General features: G+C 41.3%; 2 protein-coding genes across 3 annotated transcripts; one reads left to right on the forward strand and one right to left on the reverse strand.

Moving 5' to 3' along the window:
- Window positions 1–1,300: 1,300 nt before the first annotated feature.
- Window positions 1,301–9,694, forward strand: LOC120936446 (sialidase-4-like). 2 transcript variants are annotated; one of them, XM_040348781.1, is made up of 3 exons: window positions 1,301–1,559; window positions 3,542–3,797; window positions 8,110–9,694. In XM_040348781.1, the coding sequence occupies exons 1-3, from the start codon at window positions 1,359–1,361 to the stop codon at window positions 9,189–9,191; spliced, it is 1,539 nt and encodes a 512-aa protein (XP_040204715.1). In that variant the 5' UTR covers window positions 1,301–1,358; the 3' UTR covers window positions 9,192–9,694. The 2 variants fall into 2 exon arrangements, with proteins under 2 accessions (XP_040204715.1, XP_040204716.1); XM_040348782.1 differs by having other exon boundaries at window positions 1,454–1,533.
- TM4SF19 (transmembrane 4 L six family member 19) lies at window positions 3,466–21,881 on the reverse strand. The gene is made up of 6 exons (XM_040348783.1): window positions 21,702–21,881; window positions 17,562–17,754; window positions 15,910–15,987; window positions 13,444–13,619; window positions 10,528–10,717; window positions 3,466–3,789 (listed from the first exon to the last, which is right to left on the reverse strand). Exons 2-6 carry the CDS (start codon window positions 17,736–17,738, stop codon window positions 3,769–3,771), a joined length of 642 nt encoding a protein of 213 aa, XP_040204717.1. The 5' UTR covers window positions 17,739–17,754; window positions 21,702–21,881; the 3' UTR covers window positions 3,466–3,768.
- Window positions 21,882–22,139: the final 258 nt, after the last annotated feature.

A 22,139-nucleotide genomic window follows, 5' to 3' on the forward strand; every position in this document is an offset into this window, starting at 1 on the left:
CATGCACCACCTTACAGACAGGCCCCAACAAAACTTGGCTTAGCACTGCTAAATAGGCGCCACGTAATTTATAGCCATCTCCATAGGTACTGTTTGTCAGGAATGCATATACCCACCCTCTTAGGGCTCTATGCACTCAAGGACAATTATTTGGGTTAGTCAATGTCGTTAATTTTGCCTACAGTTTAGATAAGCTGAAATTTGGTTTAACTTTATTGAATTTGGTTATTTTCATATTATAGGTCAGTATTCACCTTAACCAGTACAGCATTTTTACTGGTTCATGCATGGTCTAACCTTTCTTGCTATAATACTTCTAATTAATTTACTACCAAGTTGCTTGTGTTTTATTTTCTGAGTGTTATTATAAAGTGGTAGCATACCAACATTTAATTTACACAGGCGTGTCTGGGGACCGAGCAGCTTAAAGAGTCAAGGCAGAGAACAGGGGACCCATCATATCTGCGGGGGTAGACCCCTCTTACAGGAGTAGCACTACATAAGAATATACTGTAATGTATATAAACAATGACCTTACAAGGGGATAGAAGTCTAAGGCCCAGATTCTCAAAGGACTTACGACGGCGTAGCGCCATGTACGCTGTCGTAAGTCCGAATGAGAGCCGTCGTATCTATGCGGCTGATTCTTAGAATCAGTTACGCATAAATTCGGCTAAGATACGAGCGACGTAAGTCTCTTACACCGTCGTATCTTAGTGTGCATATTTACGCTGGCTGCTAGGTGGCGCTTCCGTAGATTTCCACGTCGAATATGCTAATGAGCTAGATACACCGATTCACGAACGTACGTGCGTCCGGCGTAGCAAGATACGTCGTTTACGTAAGACATGCGCCGGCATAAAGTTACCCCTCATAAAGCAGGGGTAAGTCATGTTAGGTATGGACGTCGGAAAAGCGTTGTGTTTTACGTCGTTTGCGTAAGTCATCTGTCAATGGGGCTGGACGTAAGTTACGTTCACGTCGACTAGGCATTGAGCGGGCATAATTTAATTTGAAAATTCGATGTGATACTGAGCATGCGCCATTCGAAAAAAGCGTAATTTACGTGGGGTCATGATTAGTTTACATCAAACACGCCCCCCCCTGTTCCTCATTTGATTTACGCCGGCACATTTACGCTACACCGCCGTAACTTTAGACGCAAGTTCTTTGTGAATACAGCACTTGCCTCTCTAAGTTGCGGCGGCGTAGCGCAACTATGATACGCTACACCTTCCTACATTTACGCCGCTGACTGTGAATCTGGCCCTAAGTGTAAGAAAGTACATGTCTGAATTAATTCAAAATGTCCCTCTGTATTTTTCACAACCATTTGTTTTTTTTATTTTAAAGGTGTCATGGGATCTCGTCATGTACCTGCTCGCACAGTGTTATTCGAGAGGGAAAAAAATGGAGTCACATATCGCATACCCGCCCTACTTTACATCCCTCGATGGTCAACGTTGCTGGCTTTTGCAGAAGAGAGGTTGAGTGTGGATGATGCTCATGCCAATCTGCTAGTACTGCGCCGGGGTACTTTTTACCATAACTATGTGGAGGTCAGATAGACAGTTGATACATTTACATTGCTAGAGTCATCTTAAATTAGATTTTTGTAGTTTGGTAGATAATACAATGTTCTGATGCATGAGTACACCATTGAATAGGAAGCTTCAGCAAATACATAATACATCCTTTAATTCTTCTATGTATTCCTTTAAATGTCATGAAGTCTTAACAATTCGGCTAGTATTAAAAATTGCTATATTTAAAATTAGATTTTACTTTCACACAAACTGAAAGTTGTAATCATGCATGTAGTGGGAGTAGGTGCTTTGTACACTGATAGACATTAGGGAGAGGAACTTATGTGGGCTTCCAGGAGGAAGAGAGTGTGGGGAAGGGGTCATCAAGATGTAAGAGACAGAGCAGTGGTATGAAGCTTGGGATTGGACACCTGCAGGTTCAAAAGGAGTGTTGTCACCCTTTTTATCAGTATTTCTCCACCAGGCTTCTGTGAGAACTAGGGTCTAGTGGGGAGCAAAGTCGAAGAGAGAAACATAGCAGAGAAAAGATATGTAGACAGATAAAGCAGAAGGGATAAGGTGGGGAATATGATAGCCACTGAGTGGAACAACCCATGAGTCTAGTCAATGGGATAATAGGGAGCAACGTTACGATAGACTTCTGAAGCGGTCAGTGCTCATATAGTTGATCAAAATACAAATATGTAATGTAGTAGGACTGTTAGTAGGACTGTAAATTCCCCCATTCACTGTAGGTGAGTTTGGTGACCCATTCCATGATAGTAGGAGGATGGTTAGATCTCCAGTGCCTGGGTATTACCGATCTGGCAGCTGTAAGGCTTTTCTTAGCACCTGTGTTTCCGATTTTTTCTGAGTGCAGCCGAGCTGTCATTCGAGTATTCCTGAGTCTCTCTGGCACCCCCCACCTCTGGTCACATGCATGCCATAGAAGTCAATGTGGAACTAATTATTTTAGTTTCCATTGACTTCTAAGGGGAAACTCGCTTTGATATGCGAGTGCTTTGGATTACAAGCATTCTCCTGGAACGGATTATGTTCATAATACAAGGTTCCACTGTACCTTATTATTTTATGTAACACTAGCGGCAATTTGAAACCAAGGGGAATATTTTATATAGGAGGGTAGGGGGTGCATACCAATTCATCACCATCTTAAAATTATTATCCTGAACCCTAGTTGCAACACTGAATTCATGCATCAGGGTTTACTGGTAAAGCGAAGGTTTAAGTCATGGGGTCATGGAGCTCATATAGGAAGAAAATGGAGACCTTTAAATAGTGCATCTCATAATTAAAGTAGGGTGGTATACATGTGGGGAGAGTAGTGAGGCGGGGTGATCCCATGGGTGGATCCAGAGTAAAGAAGATAGAGGAATAGAAGTCAGGGCAGTCTTTACGCTGACCTGCGATTTCCCAGATAGCAAGCAATTGAGCTGCGAATTTGAAAATAACTTGCTAAGCTTTGGCTGGACTTTGCAGGCTTTTGTTGCACAATTGCAGAAAGTCCGTATTGCATGACTCCAGATAAAATTTCTTTGCAGACACCCTGCAAGTCTTCTGCGAGTTCTGGTTCAGTTATGTTGTGTAATAGTCATTCCACCACAGAAGTCAATGTGACTTGCAGAGCTCTTGCTCTAGACTCACCACTGCAACTTTGCTCTTACTAGAGACTTGCCACGCATATTTGCTACAAGTTGCAAAAAATGTCAACTAGAACTTGTGCTTCAAGTGCTCTGCAAGTGTAAAACTTGCCAGTGAAAATGTGCAACAAGTTAACAAGACTTACAATTCTTGCTATCTGGGTTGTCCTTGCCATAGTACCTTGTCTCCTCTCCCTGAACAATGGTCTGCAGCTGAGGCACCCCAAATTTATTGTCATACAAAGGTGAACAATATTGTACTAGATATGTTACAAAGCTAGTAATAATTTGATAATTTAATTAAATAACAATATACAATTACATAAAGACATAGTGAATTAAATATTCCCACAGTGGGAGGACATGATCGCAGTGGACAGAGCCCGTCTGCCCGGACATCGCTCAATGAATCCATGCCCAATCTATGATGAATTCACAGGGCAGACCTTCCTTTTCTTCATTGCTGTCCTGGGCAGTACATCGGAATCCTACCAGATCATCACTGGGCGGAACCTGGCACGGCTGTGCTATGTAACAAGCTCTGATCAAGGGAGAAGCTGGAGTGATGTCACAGACCTAACTCACAAGGTGATTGGGGAATCCTTAAAAGGTACAAAACAGAAATCATGTGTCAATACAATGAATACTTTGAGCAGCATCAGGCATTTACAAAGATGTGACGTTTTAATGTTGAACTTCAGGCAAATAGCTAAGGCTGAAGTTCATTTTCATCGGACCAAACCGACCGTGTGTATAGGCTATCGGTCTGTTTTCCTTCGGTCCAAAATTTTAAAACATGCTTCAAAACTGAACCGATGGACCGCTGCCCCATCGGACCAAACAGATGGTTAGTACAGAAAAGCATTGGTTCAAAACCCACGCATGCTCAGAATCAAGTCGACGCATGCTTGGAAGCATTGAACTTTGTTTTTTTCAGCACCTCGTGTGTTTTACGTCACCGCGTTCTGACCCGATCGGATTTTGAACTTGTGTGCATCCACATTAGTATCCGGTAGAATTTATTTTCACCTCATACTTAACCTCTGTACTTACTGGAGCCATTAGATGCTTGGTAGCTGTTTTCACCAAATATTTGGAATTCGGAAATTTGGTGACCTGGTGAGTCAGAAAAAGACGCGAATATCTTAACAAAGATTGTGGGGTGGAATTTTAAGAGTGCTGAAGGATCTTATATAATTTGATGCTGGTTATTTACTTTTTAAGGTGAGAGTTCTGTGAGCACGTATTAAATCGGATGAAGAGACTAGTTATTGGTAGACGTGCAATTCCTTTAGTTACGAATTTGTTTTCCGTTAAAATTCGTTATTTTAGTTAATTCATTAACATACGAATAAACGAACGGTTTAATACAATTACCAACGAATGCTGAATTATCTAAAAGAACGAATATGAAAAACAACGGACATACAAAATTACTAAATGAGAAACAGCAAAAATACGAAAGAGTGGAGAAACGAAAACATAGAAACAACGAAAATACGGAACAAAAAAAATAAATAAAATATTACGAAAATCAAAATGAACGAAAACGCAAACTTACGAATATTCGGAGAACAGAAAAAAAAAAAAACTAAAATCCTGAACAAAGAATAAAAAAAAAATGAAAAAATAAATAACGAATCTTCGGAAAACGGAAATGAAAATGGCCAATGAGCTGTCCCTTTCCCATAGGAGGTTGTCCCTTCCCCCAATGAGCTTTTTTCTTATTACCTTGTGTGTTTTTCTGTGTTAGACTGTCCTTCAGACTTTAGAAAGGGCCGGATTGTGGCCGATGGGTGCAGAAAATGTCCCGGGCACAAGACCCGTAAGAATAAATGTGGCCTCAGGGTTGGTGTTCAGTAGGGGGGGAAGTAAGGCCCCTAACAGTAGGAGAAATAGTATCCCATCATTGATATCAGTAGAAGAAATAGTGCCCCCTTGTTGGTGTCAGTGGAAGGAATAGTGCCTCATATCAGTTGGAGGAATAGTGCCCCAAGGGCCGCATAAAGGCTAGCAAAGGGCCACATCAGGCCTTCGGGCTGCAGTTTGGAGACTCCTGCTCTAGATTCTAATTTCTATATTTGTATTTTGTAATATCTCTGACATATTTTTGTTTTCTCCTATGTCAGACTGCATTCTAGACAGGGTGTGGGTGGTGTTGGATTTGTGAGTCACACTTTGTGACACAGAGAGTGATAGAGAAATTATAAATTTCTACTTATGCTCAGAGACTGCATTCACGGAGTCCCTTCTCGGATGCTGGCACGGATTGGCAGAAGAGTGTAAATTTTTCATTTGAAACTGCAGCAACCAATGCAGCATTCTCCTCTTTAGTATATACAGGTCCCCTTGATTTCTGTCTCTTGGTTCGCTTTTTCTGCTGCACATCTGAGTCCGCACTATCTGACATAGGAGGGGACACATGTCTCCTTTCTTGGCCATGCTCCCGCTCCACTACACCTCCACACTCCCTTCCATGCCTCGGCTTCACTCCACTCCACTCCTCTTCTTCACGCCTCTCCTCCATTCCACTCCACTCCTCTCCACTCCTCTCCTCCCTCCACGCCTCTCCTCCCCGCCTCTCCTCCACTCCTCCTCTTCCCTCCATGCCTCCTCTCCTCTCCACTCCTCTCCTCCCCTCCATGCCTCCTCTCCCCTTCATGCCTCTCCTCCACTCCTCTCCTCCCCTCCACGCCTCCTCTTCCCTCCATACGTCCTCTCCTCCACTCCAGTCCTCTCCTTCCCACCATGCCTCTCCTCCACTCTACTCCACTCCTCTCCTCCGCTCCACTCCACGCCTCTCCTCCACTCCACTCCTCCACTCCTCTCACATCAACACACTGACTAACACCAACATTCTCACCCACATGTCCATTCTCACTCCCGTACATTCTAATAGCAAAAAAAATACCAAACCACCACACAAAAACAACCACAAATCCAACAATCCCACTCTGCCCTGCTCTCTGTTCCTCCCTCGCCAAACCACTGTACATCCTCTCAAAAGGGCGTCCAGGGGCAGAGGCTATAGCCACCTATCGAAATAGAAAGTAAATTACGAGATTTCAGAATAGTTACGATTAACCGCAATGTACTTACGAAAGTACGAATCAATTACAAAACACGCTAGTAGCGTAGCGCAATTCTGACCCATTACGTAAGATTACAAATTATGCCCCGATTATAAATCTACGAAAACAATGTTACGAAAGTAAGAATAAATGAGCCAGTCAATCGCAGTAAAGTACGAATTACAAAATTACGACGAGTAGTGTTTCGAATTAACGGAAAATGTATTGTAACGGAAGTACGAATGCAATAAAATCTACAAAAGTAAGTTTTTACAATCAACGGGAATTAGACACGGAAATACGAATGATCGTAAAGCAACGAAGATATATTTCTTACGAAAATATGAACGCGGCATAATGTAAAATATAACGAAAATACGAATAGCAAATCAACAAACATTAAACTAACGGAAAAATGAATCAATGTAAAAAAAAGCCTTACAAAAATACGAACGCGGCCGAATACAAAATTTAACAAATACTAATTTCGATTCAATGAAAATTAAACTAACCGAAAAAAGAATCAACGGAAAAATAAGCCATACGGAAGAGTCCGAATACGATAACCAGCGTCTTAAATTACGAATCATTACAAATCAACATAAACGAACAGAAACAAAATAAAACTAAACAAATGTTTATGTTGTGCACATGCCTAGTTATTGGAAATAGCTCTGAAAAAAAGAACTACATGGAGTAGAAATTTATTTTGGGACTATATTTTATGTATATCACTTTTGTCACATATATTACTGATCCTGATAATATATTATATACGATAATATACTACTGCGCAAAATCACTTATCTATTTAATTTTTCTTGTATGTGTAGTGTGAACACTATTAGATTTTGCAGCTAGTTTCGTTTTTCGATTAACACTATTTTATTACTTAATTTGGATCAAATTATTTGGTAGCACGAAGGACTTTCTATTATATCTAAGTATACAGGGGGGAGAGGGGGATATACAAATACAGGAAAATTTCTATCCTAATGCAGTGGATGCATTAAGGTAAAAAATGTCTAGCCTTTAGAACCCCTGTAATACGATGGATATGACTGTATAGATGAATTACCTGAAAATTATCACTGCACTATAATGCATAACATTAATATGAAAGAAGGTAAATAGTGCAGCGCAATAAATGTATAACATAAAGTCCATGTACTAAAGAGAATAATTCCAACGAAGGCACCCCTTGTGGTAAAAATCTTCAAACTAATTTAATTGTTGAAAGTGACATATCTTCCACCATAAGAAATAAACAACCTTACCGGATGAGGTGGACCAATTGAGTGAACAAATAGTCGGATGCGCTTATTCCCACCACAGGGGAGATAATGTTTGATGAATGGAGTCCAGCCGGGTGACAGACAGGCATCAATCAGGAAACACACCGTGCGTGGAATAAAAGGCAACAAAAACGCAAGTCTAAGTGTAGACTGGTTTAATTACAAAGGGTGAGAAAGGGGGGGATACAATCCAGAAAAGGCACAACGGCCTGATAAAAGAAGCGTAAAATATAAAAATGGCACACACTGCAACAGTGTGTCAGCGGTGAATATACCGCAAGTGAGCAGATAGGGTGTTTAATTATCATGGTGGAGGATATGTTTGAAGATTTTTACCACACGGGGTGTCTCCATTCCTTGGAATTATTATGTTTAGTACATGGACTCTAATGTTATACATTTATTGCGCTGCACTATTTACCTTCTTTCTGTTTTTTTTTGTGTGTGTAACCTTTTGTGTTCAGCTTGCATATATTCTTTTTAGTTTTAGTATTGTGTGTGCTCTGTCTTTCATATTACATAACATTGATATGTTGAAGTATTCTGTTTTTTTCAGAGTGGGCCACCTTTGCTTTGGGACCAGGACATGGTATCCAACTAAAATCTGGTCGCCTCCTTGTTCCTGCTTACACTTATCATATCAACTGCCGAGATTGCTTTGGCAAGCTCTGCCGCACTACACCAAAAGCCTTTGCATTTCGTAGTGACGACCATGGAAAATCTTGGAAAGTTGGAGAACTTATCCCAAACCTGCACACAGTGGAATGCCAACTGGTGTCAGTGGATGAAGAAGATGGAAGTAACATTCTGTACTGCAATGCCAGAAGCTCTTTAGGATTCCGAGTACAAGCTCTGAGCTCTGATGGTGGCATTGTCTTCCAGTCTGGACAGTTGATTGAGAAGTTAGCTGAAACACTTAATGGGTGTCATGGCAGTGTCATTGGTTTCCCAGCTCCTCTGGGCTTTTTATCAAGCCAAAATATCAAAAATCCAGTTTGCTGCCAGGCTGAGCGCTCACTGGTGTTACCTAAACTGTCAGATGTAAAACAATGGAACACAAAAGGTCTTCAAGCACAGGACAACATAAATACATTTAAAAATAATCTACAATGGCAATTCTGCAGTGGAAGTGGGGTCTTTAACTTGGCTGGTCACAGACATACTATATGGGAGGATGTTTGCAAAGACACTTGTCATGATAACATGGGATTACTAAACAAATTAAAGTTACAGAACAAGACGTATCACAAGACTGGGCAAACGTTTCAGACACCTACATGGGTGCTGTACTCCCATCCCACCAGTACACACTCACGGTTAAACCTAGGAGTCTACCTCAGCCCCTATCCTAGGGATGCCGATAGCTGGAGAGGACCCTGGGTCATCTACGAGGGACCCAGTGCCTACTCCGACTTATCATATATAGAGCTGCCTTCTGGTGAAGATGGATCTGTGGGGTTACCTCCCATAGTTGCATTTGCCTGTCTCTATGAAAATGGTTTAAAATCTCCTTATGAGCAGATATCTTTTAGTATCTTCACCTTGTATGAGGTCATCCAGAACCTGCCACTTAAACCCAATGTTCTCCATCATCCCATGAACAAAGACAAAAAGAAAGGGAATTGTAAAACTTCATAAAATAAAACAAACAAGCTAACTTTAATATGGTGTGCCATTTCTTTGTAACTATTGGCCATCCAGCTCATGTATCTGAAGAATAACAATTTAAAGAAGTTAAATTAATATTTTGATGTTTTTTTGTTCACTTTTTAGCCACCTGTTTCTTGCACATGTAGCACTATTCGTAACTAGACTGTCATAATTTGAAGGGGTGTTGCTCTTCAGATCACTAACAACTACATTATGAACACTCTAAGTAAATTTTAAATGAGAAAAAAAGTTTAATGCAAATGGCATAATGGCAAGGAGGGTGCAGTTCAGATCAGGATATACCAACAGTACACTGGAGCTCATACTCTAGACTGGGCCTCAATTCTTTCTATATTTCTCTCCATAATCTCCTATGGTTACCTTCAGAATTACAGACTGTGATGACTGGACTTCTGCAGAGCTTAGCCCCCCTAGCGATCAAGGTTCAAGTGATATCTCAGTCTTCACTGAGACAGCAAAAAAGGGTTGATGTATAACTTCCAACTCAGCCAAACCTAACCATGTCTATATGTGTGGGGCAGTTGTAGTTTGTTTCCCCAAAAGTCTTATACTCTTTTCTTTTAGCTGCCACCACCTTAGGGTTCCTCCCAGGGAGGAATATGCCTGCATCCTCATATGTACCTAGGCCTAGGGCCAAGGAGAGTTTGACCTCCAAGGTGACATCCTCATAATCCAGATAGTGGCTCAAATTGTAATAGAAGAATTAAAGACAAAACGTTTTTTTCCATTTTTGGGGGGTTATAACCCAGTGTAGCCAGGTGTCCCCAGTTGCCAGATACAGTCCCTGGTTTTGGGGTGTGTCCCTACCTAAAATGTGTCCCCGAATTTACCCCCTGCCTGAATGATCAAATATGCAGCCTCTGATCAGTGTATTTTGACAGTGGGAGGTATCATGTTTTGCAGCACACCTGGATTCCCAAAGCAGTATAGTTTACCCCTGTAAAATTTCATATAGAAGGGAACTCTGGATTTTTTTACCTACATTAAATCCTCCCACATGATACATTGAAATAATGTCATGAATAAAAAGAGATTTTAAGAAGTGTATTCCATTTTAAAATGAGGGAATTAAAACTGGACTTTAAATTGTACCTGTATTAGCAAAAACGTATCTGGACTTATAGTACTCATTTATAAGGGCGGTTCTCCTTCAGAGTGTCCTGGGATCCCCTAAAACTGGACACTTTTTTGTGCAATTACCAATTTCATATTAGACAGCTGGCACATTATCATCTTATAGCAGGCAAAGGGACTGCAGAAGACTGAGTAAGCTTTTTTTTTTTTTAATTACTTGCAAACAAACCTTTTTCCGGTCACAATTTCCAACAAGCATGCCTAAGAATGAATTCACCAACTGGGAGAGGCACAGGACAAGCTGAAATGTGTTAATTAGACACAGGGATATTAAGAAATGGGAGTTCCAGGTCTCTATATCTGGTGGTTCAATGCAGGCTTTCGTCCTGGTGGAGATGTTGGGTAAGGAGAGTGATGTGCTGCAAAACAATAGTTATACAGCTGTAAATGGGAAGAACTAATGCAATTTGTAATATTTTACATAATTAACTAGCATTAAGGTAGCATAAGTATTAGCTCAGTGGTTAGCATTCTAGTGACTCTCGAAACTATAAAGGTAAGTAGATAATAATGTCTTTGCAGGTGGAGATTTTAAACTTTTTTTAAGTTAGGCAACCATGTTGTTTTAAAGCTTAGTTAAAGTCTTACATCTTTTAACTTTTTTACAGTCCCGCACCCCTGCAATTTATAAATTATAACTATTATTTGCTTGGGAATACCTTAAAATTACCCTTTCTCGCAGTGAAAATAGTGTTTCCTATCCTTCTTTCCAGTTGCAATGCTCTGTGCTAGCATAGCTGAGCTGAGTAACAGCCACATTCCTTACACAAACCTGTAAGTCCCAACAAAAGCCAGCCAGAGCTGACAATTGGACTCCAAGGGTACCTCTTTTCAGGAACGCATACACCCACCCACTATTGGTGCTGTATGCGTAGTGTGCACACAAGGACCTGTATTTTTTGGGTTAATGTATGCCAATACTTTAGCCGTGTTTGCACCAGTTATAATATGGTTTAATATTACTATAGTTCAGTTGATTGCTATCTTCGGGGTAAAGCTGGCCATACTTAATACAATTTTCATATTCAACTATGTAGTGCAAGGGATTGCCTGATTGCATACACATTGAAAGTGTTTAGGTTTGACCTCATATTATATGGTTTTGGTAAATCTAAAGGAAGATTTTACAAGAAATTTGTATAATGTATGACCAGCCTAGGTGTTCACTTTATCTAGAACAGCATCTTTAAACCTGTAAGGCCGCGTACACATGATCAGTCCATCCGATGAGAATGGTCCGAAGGACCGTTGTCATCAGTTAACCGATGAACCTGACTGATGGTCCGTCGCGCCTACACACCATTGGTTAAAAAAACGATTGTGTCAGAACGCGGTGACGTAAAACACAACGACGTTTTGAAAAAAACGAAGTTCAATGCTTCCAAGCATGCGTCGACTTGATTCTGAGCATGCGCAGGTTTTTAACCGATGCTTTTGCATACTAACGATCGGTTTTGACCTATCGGTTAGGCGTCCATCGGTTACATTTTAAAGCAAGTTCTAATTTTTTTGACCGAAGGATAACCGACCAATGGGGCCCACACACAATCGGTTTGGACCGATGAAAACGGTCCTTCAGTCCGTTTTCATTGGTTTGGACCGATCGTGTGTACACGGCCTTAATTTGCAAGTTGGCTGTTCCTGTTTTCTGTATGTTATTGTAGAGTGATAGCATACTAAGTTTCGCAGGTATGTCGGTGGGGTCCTAGCAGCTTTAAGAGTGATAGCAAAACACAAAACTAGTCATATCCAGTGGTTCCTGCGGGGGCAAGCACTACAGTTGTATTATACAAATGTGTATTACCTTTCATTGTTGTTGCTGGTTATTTTTTTTTTTTTTTGCTATTTTTTCTTTGTTGGGTGTGTAGCCCAGATAAATCCTCCTTATTCAGTCTTGCTATGTCAGAGGGTGTGGCATTGCCTAAAGGGTTGAATCTGAATCAGGGACCAGAAGAGTTGCCCTTTCAGGGGATAAGTGCTATAAAGACCTTTATGGTAGGATCACCAGATATTCTTTTAGGGTCTCAGGCATGCTGGACGTTTTGCCCTGGTGCATAAGAGCCAGGGCCCCACTGTCAGTAGCCTGTAAAAGAGAGGCTGACAGCTATTGTGGCTGGACAAATATTTTTCATTATTAACCAGCTGAAGCACTTGCAATGTTCTAATGAGGAAAGTTGCTGTCTCTGCATCCCTTTAGAAGTAATTACTCCTTTGGGAGTATCTTACCAAAAATGATTTGTTTCTGTTGTAGAGGATGCCTAAAACCTGATCTGTATCTTAGGCCGCGTATACACGGTCGGTCCAAACCGATGAAAACGGCCTGAGGTCCAGTTTCATCGGTCCAAACCGACCGTGTGTACGGCCCATCGGTCCGTTGTCCTTCGGTCAAAATTTTTTAGAACTTGCTTTAAAATCGATAGGTCCAAACCGATGGTTAGTACACAAAAGCATCGGTTCAAAACCAGCGCATGCTCAGAATCAAGTCGACGCATGCGTGGAAGCATTGAACTTCGTTTTTTTCAGCACGTCGTTGTGTTTTACGTCACCGCGTTCTGACCCGATCGTTTTTTGAACTGATGGTGTGTACGCACATCAGACCACTTCAGCGGTGAACCGATGAAAACGGTCCGTCGGACCATTCTCATCGGTTTGGACAGACCGTGTGTACTCGGCCTTACTGTACACTTCTGGGAAAACAGTGAGCCAATCACACAAGCAGGAAATTACATTTCTGGGGATGTTCTGTAAGCCAACAGTGTACAAAATGCCTCCAGTTTGCCATATCGCATTTAATTTTACAGAAAATGACAGGGCTGCAGATTGAAAAGGAAATTTAATTTTTTATAGTGTTCAATTACAATATGGCTTGTATAGCAAGTGTATGTGTATATATATAACAAATATTTGCTATTGTTTTTGGAGTTAACCTCATAAAATAGGAAAAAGGGAGTTCAGACCCATCTAACTGTGCAATTGCCACAATGGTCTACTGGCAACTGTAACATCTATGTTACTGTAAGCTCCAGTGGCTCAGAACATGTAGTAGAAATCTAAGGCTTGTTATCCAAAAGGGTAACAATTGTACCTAGTGTTGAAGACTGGAACTCCAATGGTTATGTAAGGATAACCCCACTGCGGTGTTGCTTCACCTTCCACCTGGTACAAGCAGTATGGACCACTGAACAATCCAGCAGCAGAGATGACAAGGGAAGTTGCAGCTCCAGCCATAGCTAGAATGGAGAAAATACCAGACAACAGCATCTGGAGAGACAAACAGAAGAAAAGTGAACTACCACTCAGGATAAAAATCAACAATAAACTTATTGTAATGTCAGATTATTGGCACTTTCAGCAGATTTTTAAAAAGGCACTTTAACAAAAAAAAAAAAAAAGAGCACATTTAGGGTTTGTTCACACTTGTGTGAAGACCTGCTGTTTTCTGCACTAGAAAGTGTGGCCCAGATTCTCAAAGGAGATACGACGGCGTATCTCCAGATACGCCGTCGTATCTCTGAGTCTGAGCGGTCGTATCTATGCGCCTGATTCTTAGAATCAGTTACGCATAGATTTCTATTAGATCCGACCGGCGTAAGTCTCTTACGCCGTCGGATCTTAACTGCATATTTACGCTGGCCGCTAGGGGCGTGTACGCTGATTTACGCCTAGAAATATGTAAATCAGCTAGATACGCGAATTCACAAACATACGCCCGGCCGACGCAGTACAGATACGCCGTTTATGTTAGGCTTTTCCCGGCGTAAAGTTACCCCTGCTATATGGTGGCGTACATGCGGCGTACCAATGTTAAGTATGGACGTCGTTCCCGCGTCGAATTTTGAAAAATTTGCGGCGTTTGCTTAAGTCGTCTATGAATGGGGCTGGACATCATTTACGTTCACGTCTAAACCAATACGTCCTTGCGGCGTACTTTGGAGCAATGCACACTGGGATATTCCACAGACGGCGCATGCGCGTTCGTGAAAAACGTCAATCACGTTGGGTCACAACTTATTTACATAAAACACGCCCCCTGTTCCACATTTGAATTGGGTGGGCTTACGCCGGCCTATTTATGCTACGCCGCCGCAACTTACGGAGCAAGTGCTTTGAGAATACTGCACTTGCCCGTCTAAGGCCCCGTACTCACGACCAAACATGTCTGCTGAAACTGGTCCGCGGACATGTTTGGCCGTGTGTAGGCACGAGCGGACCATTTTCGGGCGGATCGGACAGGTTTCCAGCGGACAACTGTTTCCTGGACTTGCTTTAAAACAGTCCAGCTGGAAACCTGTCCCCCCGACATGTACGGTCGTCTGTACAGACCTACCGTACATGTCCGGCCGCCCGCCATCCCTCGCATGCGTCGAATGACTTTGACGCATGCGTGGAAGCATTTAAAAGGCAGGCCCGCCCATGTCGCCGCGTCATTGTCGCGGCGACACGCGTCATCGGCGCGGCGACACCGCGGACACGCCCCGCGTATTGTTTACGCGCGGAGTTCTGTTCGATGGTGTGTACAGCCATCGAACAGAAGTCCCCGGGCAGACATGTCCGATGAAAACGGTCCGCGGACCGGTTTCATCGGACATGTCTGCTCGTGAGTACAAGGCCTAAGTTGCGGAGGCGTCGCGTAAATAGCATACGCTACACCAGAACAAAGATACGCTATTCTACGATAATCTGGCCCTGTGTGTCTCTGAATGGAAAAGTGTGGTGCAGAAATCGGCAACATTTCTGCATTCTTCCGCTTGCATAGTTCAATTACAACTCCATTTCTCTCTGTGCTTCCACGCTTCTTGAGTTTCACAAGTCAAGCCTAATATGTAAATCAGTAGGATACATTTTCGATGTCCAGCAAGCAGAGCCATTCCTATTATAAGCTCTCAGCTGTCCCTGATTTCAAAGGGACTGTCCCTGATTTGGAACAAAGTCCCTCTGTCTCTCTTATCTCCTTATTTGTCCCTCATTGTGGTCTGATCTATATAGTTGTATATAAAATGCACTTTTTAATCTATCAAAAAGTGTTTCTTAGTGCTAAACATTTCATCCAATTTCTAAATTGTGCATTTCAAAAGGAATAGTATTGGTAAAAAAAAAGCACTGGTGGGTTTAACTAATAATTGTTTTGTATAATTCCCCTTTGGGGGGGGGGGGGGGTTCCTATGCCTACATACTTTTGCTAATAGGCGCCCCTCATTCCCATCTAAAAAAGTTGGGAGGTATACCATAAGCTTAGAAGATGGGCATAAACTATACAAGTTTCAGATGGAGCCAGACAGAAATTTTCTCGGCCAGATGAACCCACTGTTTGGGTATTCCGATAGATGCCAGCAGTGGCTGTCAGAATACAATATGAGTAGCAGGAGATTCATCCATCTGCCGTGTACCCCATATAACCAAAAATAGACCGAAAATAAAAGGACATTGAAGTCTTTTTTTTCCACACCCCTCATAATGCAACTGTCTATGCAGAGTGGTAATAAATCAGCTAAAACAATTATATGTGAAAAATGTGCACACTATTACTGTTAGATTTAAAAATTCCACTTACATGACAGCATGTGCCAAAGCAGGAGAGTCTCTTCACCTTAAAACCCACAACTGTGGATTGTATACCGACCAGAAGCACCTTCAATTAAAAAAATATATATTATAATTAAACTGTCATTAAACCCACATCATTAACAACTGTCAGTACATGCTGTATAACATGCCGTTTATACTCCTGGTTAATACTGCTGTTCATTGTCCCTCCCTCCTTGTCTGTGTCCTGATACAATCGATAATCTATGTTCAATTAGCGCAACTCAATTTAAACCAGTGATAATAAATAAAATCAATAAATAAAATACAATAAATAAAACTCCACACATATCAAGGTAATACATACTCAGAGCCACAGATAACTATATAAATCACCCCCTGGTCACCTATTTGCTAATCTCAATTTTATCTAAAGCAATTCTAATAAATACCAGATGATATGCCCGGTATCGGATCTTTTTTCCTCTGCAAGGATATCCCTTTAGTTCTGTTCATATAAATGGAAAACTGTCTTACAGTATTTCTACAAATACTTGATAAAAAGATTAAACAACATATCTACAGTGCCATCATTAGTACCACTTTAAGGCTAGGTTCACACTACTTCGAATTCAAAATCGCGGTAAAAATCTCGATTTTACCGCAATTTCGCGGCTGCGGTTTTGCCGAAATCGCGGCCCGAAATCGCAAAAAGTAGTACAGGAACTACTTTTTGAAATTAGGGCGGTGCCATTGCCGACAATTGCCGCCGATTTGAGATGCGATTTGACATGTGAAATCGCATCTCAAATCGTACCCAGTGTGAACATGGGCTCAATGTTTCCATGTAATGTTTCCTTGTAAGAGTTAAGGCCCGTACACACGATCAGATTTTCTGACAGGAATTGTGTGATGACAGGCTGTTGTCGGAAAATCCGACCGTTTGTATGCTCCATCGGACAATTGTTGGCGGCTTTTCCGACAACAAATGTTGGATAGCTTGCTTTAAAACAAATGTGTTGTTGGATTATCTGATCGTGTACAGATGTCCTTTGGAAAAAAATACAAACACGCATGCTCAGAAGCAATGCTAACTATAACACAACATTAGCAGAAGTTGCCAAAAGGGTGGCCTAAAGAGCTAAAAAACACGTATATTTGTGTTTGTTGGCTGACAATTCTTTGCCATTTGTACGCAAGACAAGTTCAATGTCCAACGCCCTTTGGACAAAAGTCCTACGCTTTGTCAGCGGAAAATCCAATCGTGTGTACCGGGCTTTATACTGGCACACTGAGAATTTTATGTTGTCCAAGGCTACTAAAATTGTTCATGAAAGTTCCAAGTGTCATCATTTAAAGTGATAATCTCTTTTCGCAAAAAAAATAAAAGACAATCCCTTTTTAGATCAATTAAATACATCGCAACCATTTTGGCAAACTTCTTGGCAGATTTGTATCTGGTTCTATTCTCTGCATACATGACAGAACATTGCACTCATCTGCTATAATAACACAATTCATCCACAAATTGTACAAAGAGAAAACCTGCATTTTGGCATCCTCCCAGACCTGCAATCCTCTTGGCGATCATAATTTAAAATAATATATACCTGTATATTTGTTAGAACAGTTGAGTTTTCCTTTAAATTATGCTTTCTAGAACAGTTTTAGACCACTTACCATCAATCCACCAGCCCAAACTCCTGGCATCCTCCTAGCATAGATGCTGATCTGATCTTTTTTCAGATAGGACCCATCAAGGTTGGGGAAGAGGAGGAAAAGGTTTAACGTTACAGATAGTAAGGCCAGGATAGTTAGGCAGAGGCCATTAATTTGGGAGCACTTCCTCACACACATCTTCAGAATGACAAGTCTGAAATATAAATATGATAAAAGGATTGCTATACCTAATATGAAGATGACACATTATGTGAAAAAGTTACTAATAACAATAACAGCTATTTATTAAAAGTGGATGTAAACCCTAAATTAATGACATTTAGTTTACTTAAGCAGTGTGTATCATAATCAAATGCCAAAAAATGATTTGCATATGGGTGCTGCCGATATCCTATAGCCTCATTTTTCTGTAGCCAGTAAACTCCCCAGCATGTTATACTATTTGTCCATGCATGTGGCCTCAGGTGATACAGAGATAAAACAAATTCTCCTAAATAAGTTATACCTGTTCATCTGAAGTCTTTTCTTCTCTACGTCTATTCAATGTCCAGAATTTATAAAGCTTGTCCTAGCTGTCAGAAAAAGGGGCAGCTGAATTTACACAATGCAGAGCTCAGTGAGGAGAGTTCTGAGAGCTGATTGGAGGGAAAGGGCACACCGACAAAGCTGGGGCTATTATTCACAGGCTTTGTGCAAGTGGTCGCTCCTCTGTCACCTTTTTTTCTTTTGGTGTCAGGAAAACTTGTCAGAAGTGACTCATGTTGATAGCAGAGGAAGGAAGCAGCAGACTAAAATTACATTTATGCCGCGTACACACGATCGGACAAATCGATGAGAACGGTCTGATGGACAGTTTTCATCGGACCAAACCGATCGTGTGTGGGCCCCATCGGTTAATTATCCATAGGTTAAAAAAAAGCAATCTTGTTTTAAATTTAACCGATGGATACCTAACCGATAGAAAAAAACGATCGTTTGTAGGCACGTCCATCAGTTAAAAATCCACGCATGCTCAGAATCAAGTCGACGCATGCTTGGAAGCATTGAACTTCGTTTTTTTCAGCACGTTGTTGTGTTTTACGTCACTGCGTTCTGACACAATTGTTTTTTTAACCGATGGTGTGTAGGCACGACTGACCATCAGTCAGCTTCATCGATTAACCAATGAAAACGGTCCATCAGACCGTTTTCATCGGATGGACCGATCGTGTGTACAGGGCTTAGTGCTCTTAAATTAGCAAAGTACACACTATAGAGAGATATGCTATATCCATATTTCATGTCTGAGCTTTACAACCACTTTAACATGTTAAAACATAGGCTTGAAGTCAATGCTATATTGTGATTAGGGGCCATGTGCTTCTCAGGGTACATACTTTTAAAAAAAAAAATATATATTTTTGTAATCTTTTTATTAAAAGTTTTCTTTTTTTTCTTTCAGATATATTTATAAATAGTTAGATTCTGCATAAAACAGATTCTAAGCAAAAATAACTAGTAAATTATGAAGCCCGTGTGCAAGAGGCCTGAAAGTTACCTCTTAGTCTGTATGGCTACATTGTATAGATCGTATTTCTGAATCACTGCTGCCACATCCCCCTCTTCTGGTCAATCATGGACACTACCGGATTTTATGAAGTTTATTTTAACCTACTACTTAGATATGGATTAGAATACTTTTATTTATAATTTCCACACAATAAACCTTTTTTTATAATTATACATATATTTCGGTTTTGCTTACCATACCCTTAGAATTATATTTTACTGGAGATACAAGACATTATTGTGTGAATGCTTCATGTTAATTACCATGTTTCTGAACCCACCTGTACTCCTCCCTCATTAAGGGCTTGTTCACACTGGTCCGATATGAGCTCCGACTTCGAGAGCACAAGTCGCATGGCATGTCAAAATCAACGATTCACTATGAGAGCCGTCTTAACTGGTCCGACTTGTGTTGGTCCAACTTTGAAAAAGATTCCTGCACTACTTTATTCTGACTTGCGCATGATTTCAGTCCATTGATTTGAATGTAAGTCGCATCCAAGTCAGATCATCATCTTAACTGATCCGAATTGTGACATGCGACTTGCGCTCTGAAGATCTTGAAGAGGAAACCCACATCAAAATAAAAAAAAAACAGTGTGGGGTCCACCCCAAGACCATACCAGGCCCTTTGAATCTGGAATGGATCTTGAAGGGGAACCCCACGGCGTTTTTAATTTTTTTTTATTTTGGCATGGGGTTCCCCCAGCGAGAAGACATCAGCCGAGGGAGGGAGAAGACTAGAGAGAGATGACTTCAGTGGAGGGAGAAGACTGGATGAAGAAGACATCGGTGGCAGAACTGTAAAAAGAAGACATCGGAGGCGGTACCAGAAAAAGAAGACTCACCATTTTTAATAAATGACTTGTCAAAAACTGTCCCTTGTTTTTTGTAAGACTACACTGCTTTTTTTTGGGTTAGTGGATGGGGTACAATGTACCCATTCTCATTCACATGGGGGGCCGGGATTCGGGGGCCCCCTTTCCTAAACGGGGCTTCCAGATTCCGATAAGTCCCCTTGCCCGCAGACCCCCACAACCACCAACCAAGGTTGTGGGCAAAAGGCCCTTGTACCCATTAACATGGCGACAAGGTGGAAAGAGAAAATAACCGCTCAGTAGTCTTCAAAGAACCTCCTCACTGGAACCAAACCATGGGTGCCGGCAATGCAATAGTGATGCAAAAATACGAAGGAAACTTGGACAGCCGCACTCCAAAAATGTTCTTTTAATTAAAATCGATCACAAAATAAACATGCCACAGCAAAAAAATTGGAACAAAAGCTAACGTTTCGCACTGTAGCTTCAGTGCTTAGTCATAGCTAGTATCATTCACATGGGGGGGCCGGGATCCGGGGGCCCCCTTTCTTAAACGGGGTATCCAGATTCCAATAAGTCCCCTTGCCCGTAGACCCCCACAACCACCGACCAAGGTTGTGGGGAAAAGGCCCTTGTCCCCATCAACATGGGGACAAGGTGGTTTGGACTGGGGAGGCAGAGCACCCCCCCATGTTAAGGTCATGTGGCCTGGTAGGGTCCAGGCCCCCTTCCTGACCTGCATGCTCAGATAAGGGTCTGGGATTGATTATGGGGGGACCCCCATCACGGTTTTTGCTTTTTTTGGGGGCGTGGGGTTTCCCCTCAAGATCCATACCAGACTGAAGGGTCTGACATGATGTCCCAGAAGACAGCAGGGACCATTCAGATCGCGCATGCGCAGTAGGGAACCAGGAAGTAAAGCATCAAGGCTTCACTTCCCGATTCCCTCACCAAAGATGGCGGCGGCAGCACCTGAGAGCTGAGGCACAGATCGGCTTTAGGTGCCGACATCGCGGGCACCCTGGACAGGTTAGTGTCCATATTTTATAAGTCAGCAGCTGCAGTATTTGTAGCTGCTGACTTAAAACAAAAAAACATTTCAGCGGAACTCCACTTTAAATACCACTAAAAGAAAGCTCTATGTGTGAGAACAAAATGCTAAAAATTTTGTTTTCGGTACAGCGTTGCATGATCGCGCAATTGTCATTCAAAGTGAAATAGCGCAGAAAGCTGAAAATAGGCCTGGGCAAGAAGGGAGTAAAAGTGCCAGGTATTGAAGTGATTAAACCCCACCCTAGTCTACCCAAAACACAACACAAAAAAAATAGTTATACATATACAGTACTTTAACTATTCCTTTATCTATCAAAAACTAAGAAAGTTGGGCTGTAAACATACTTTAATAGGCAGTATATGGAACTATACATTTATCCAGAAAGAACATAACTGCATGCAATGTCTTTATACCAAGGAGATTCTGTATCTATTGCCGTATGGGTTAGGCAGTGGCATGTGTACCCCAGGGGGTACTTTTTACCGATTCCAATGTTACTTCTCATACCTAAAGTAAGTTTATTATATCAGCATAATATTTTGGCAAATTATACAGTACATCATATATAAAATGGACATGATTAAGTATTTTAGTTAAACACATAATGGGGGGGGGGGGGTATTAAAATTGGAGCAGCTATGTATAGTAACCAATCAGCTTGTTCATTTAAGCTTTTAAATGAGCACAAAATGTTATACCAACAAAGATATATTTCCTTACCTGTTGATAAGGATTTGCTATGAAGCTTCTTCCGTACTAATCGTCAGCATAGAGCGTCTGGAAAGTATTAGAAGGAAGTTTCCCAGAGAATCACAGTGTGTTCAATAACTTCCCCTAGCGCCTTCATATATGCATCGAGACTCAACCACAACAGCCAAATTTAGCCAAGAAAGAGGAATCTTAACGCTGTACAGAAGTAAATTAGGACACTGTGAAAAAGTCACGAGAATGGATAAAAATGACATTCCTATATAAAGTAAAATATTGAATGCGCTGGAATTTGATGGTACTTTTTTTTTATGTGGTCATACATCACTTCTTATTTTTAATCATCCCTCTGTATGGGGGGTAAATAGCATTCTAGCAGTCAGCAAACTAAGCAAAAAAACAATTTGATTTCCCTATCCACACAAACAAGGTGGATGGAGGAATTCCATT

The sequence above is a fragment of the Rana temporaria genome, chromosome 4 (assembly GCF_905171775.1).
Source record: "Rana temporaria chromosome 4, aRanTem1.1, whole genome shotgun sequence".
In the NCBI taxonomy this organism is placed as follows: Eukaryota; Metazoa; Chordata; class Amphibia; order Anura; family Ranidae; genus Rana; species Rana temporaria.

Bases quoted from the DNA above. Each gene is read 5' to 3' on its own strand.
- LOC120936446 (XM_040348781.1), top strand. From the start codon at position 1,359: ATGGGATCTCGTCATGTACCTGCTCGCACAGTGTTATTCGAGAGGGAA. The intron at 1,560-3,541 runs GTCAGATAGACA...ATATTCCCACAG, and splicing joins TTTACCATAACTATGTGGAG to TGGGAGGACATGATCGCAGT. The intron at 3,798-8,109 runs GTACAAAACAGA...TGTTTTTTTCAG, and splicing joins GATTGGGGAATCCTTAAAAG to AGTGGGCCACCTTTGCTTTG.
- TM4SF19 (XM_040348783.1), bottom strand. From the start codon at position 17,738: ATGTGTGTGAGGAAGTGCTCCCAAATTAATGGCCTCTGCCTAACTATC. The intron at 13,620-15,909 runs GTAAGTGGAATT...TTGTCTCTCCAG, and splicing joins GCTTTGGCACATGCTGTCAT to ATGCTGTTGTCTGGTATTTT. The intron at 10,718-13,443 runs GTACAATTGTTA...ATTGTTTTGCAG, and splicing joins GTTCCAGTCTTCAACACTAG to CACATCACTCTCCTTACCCA.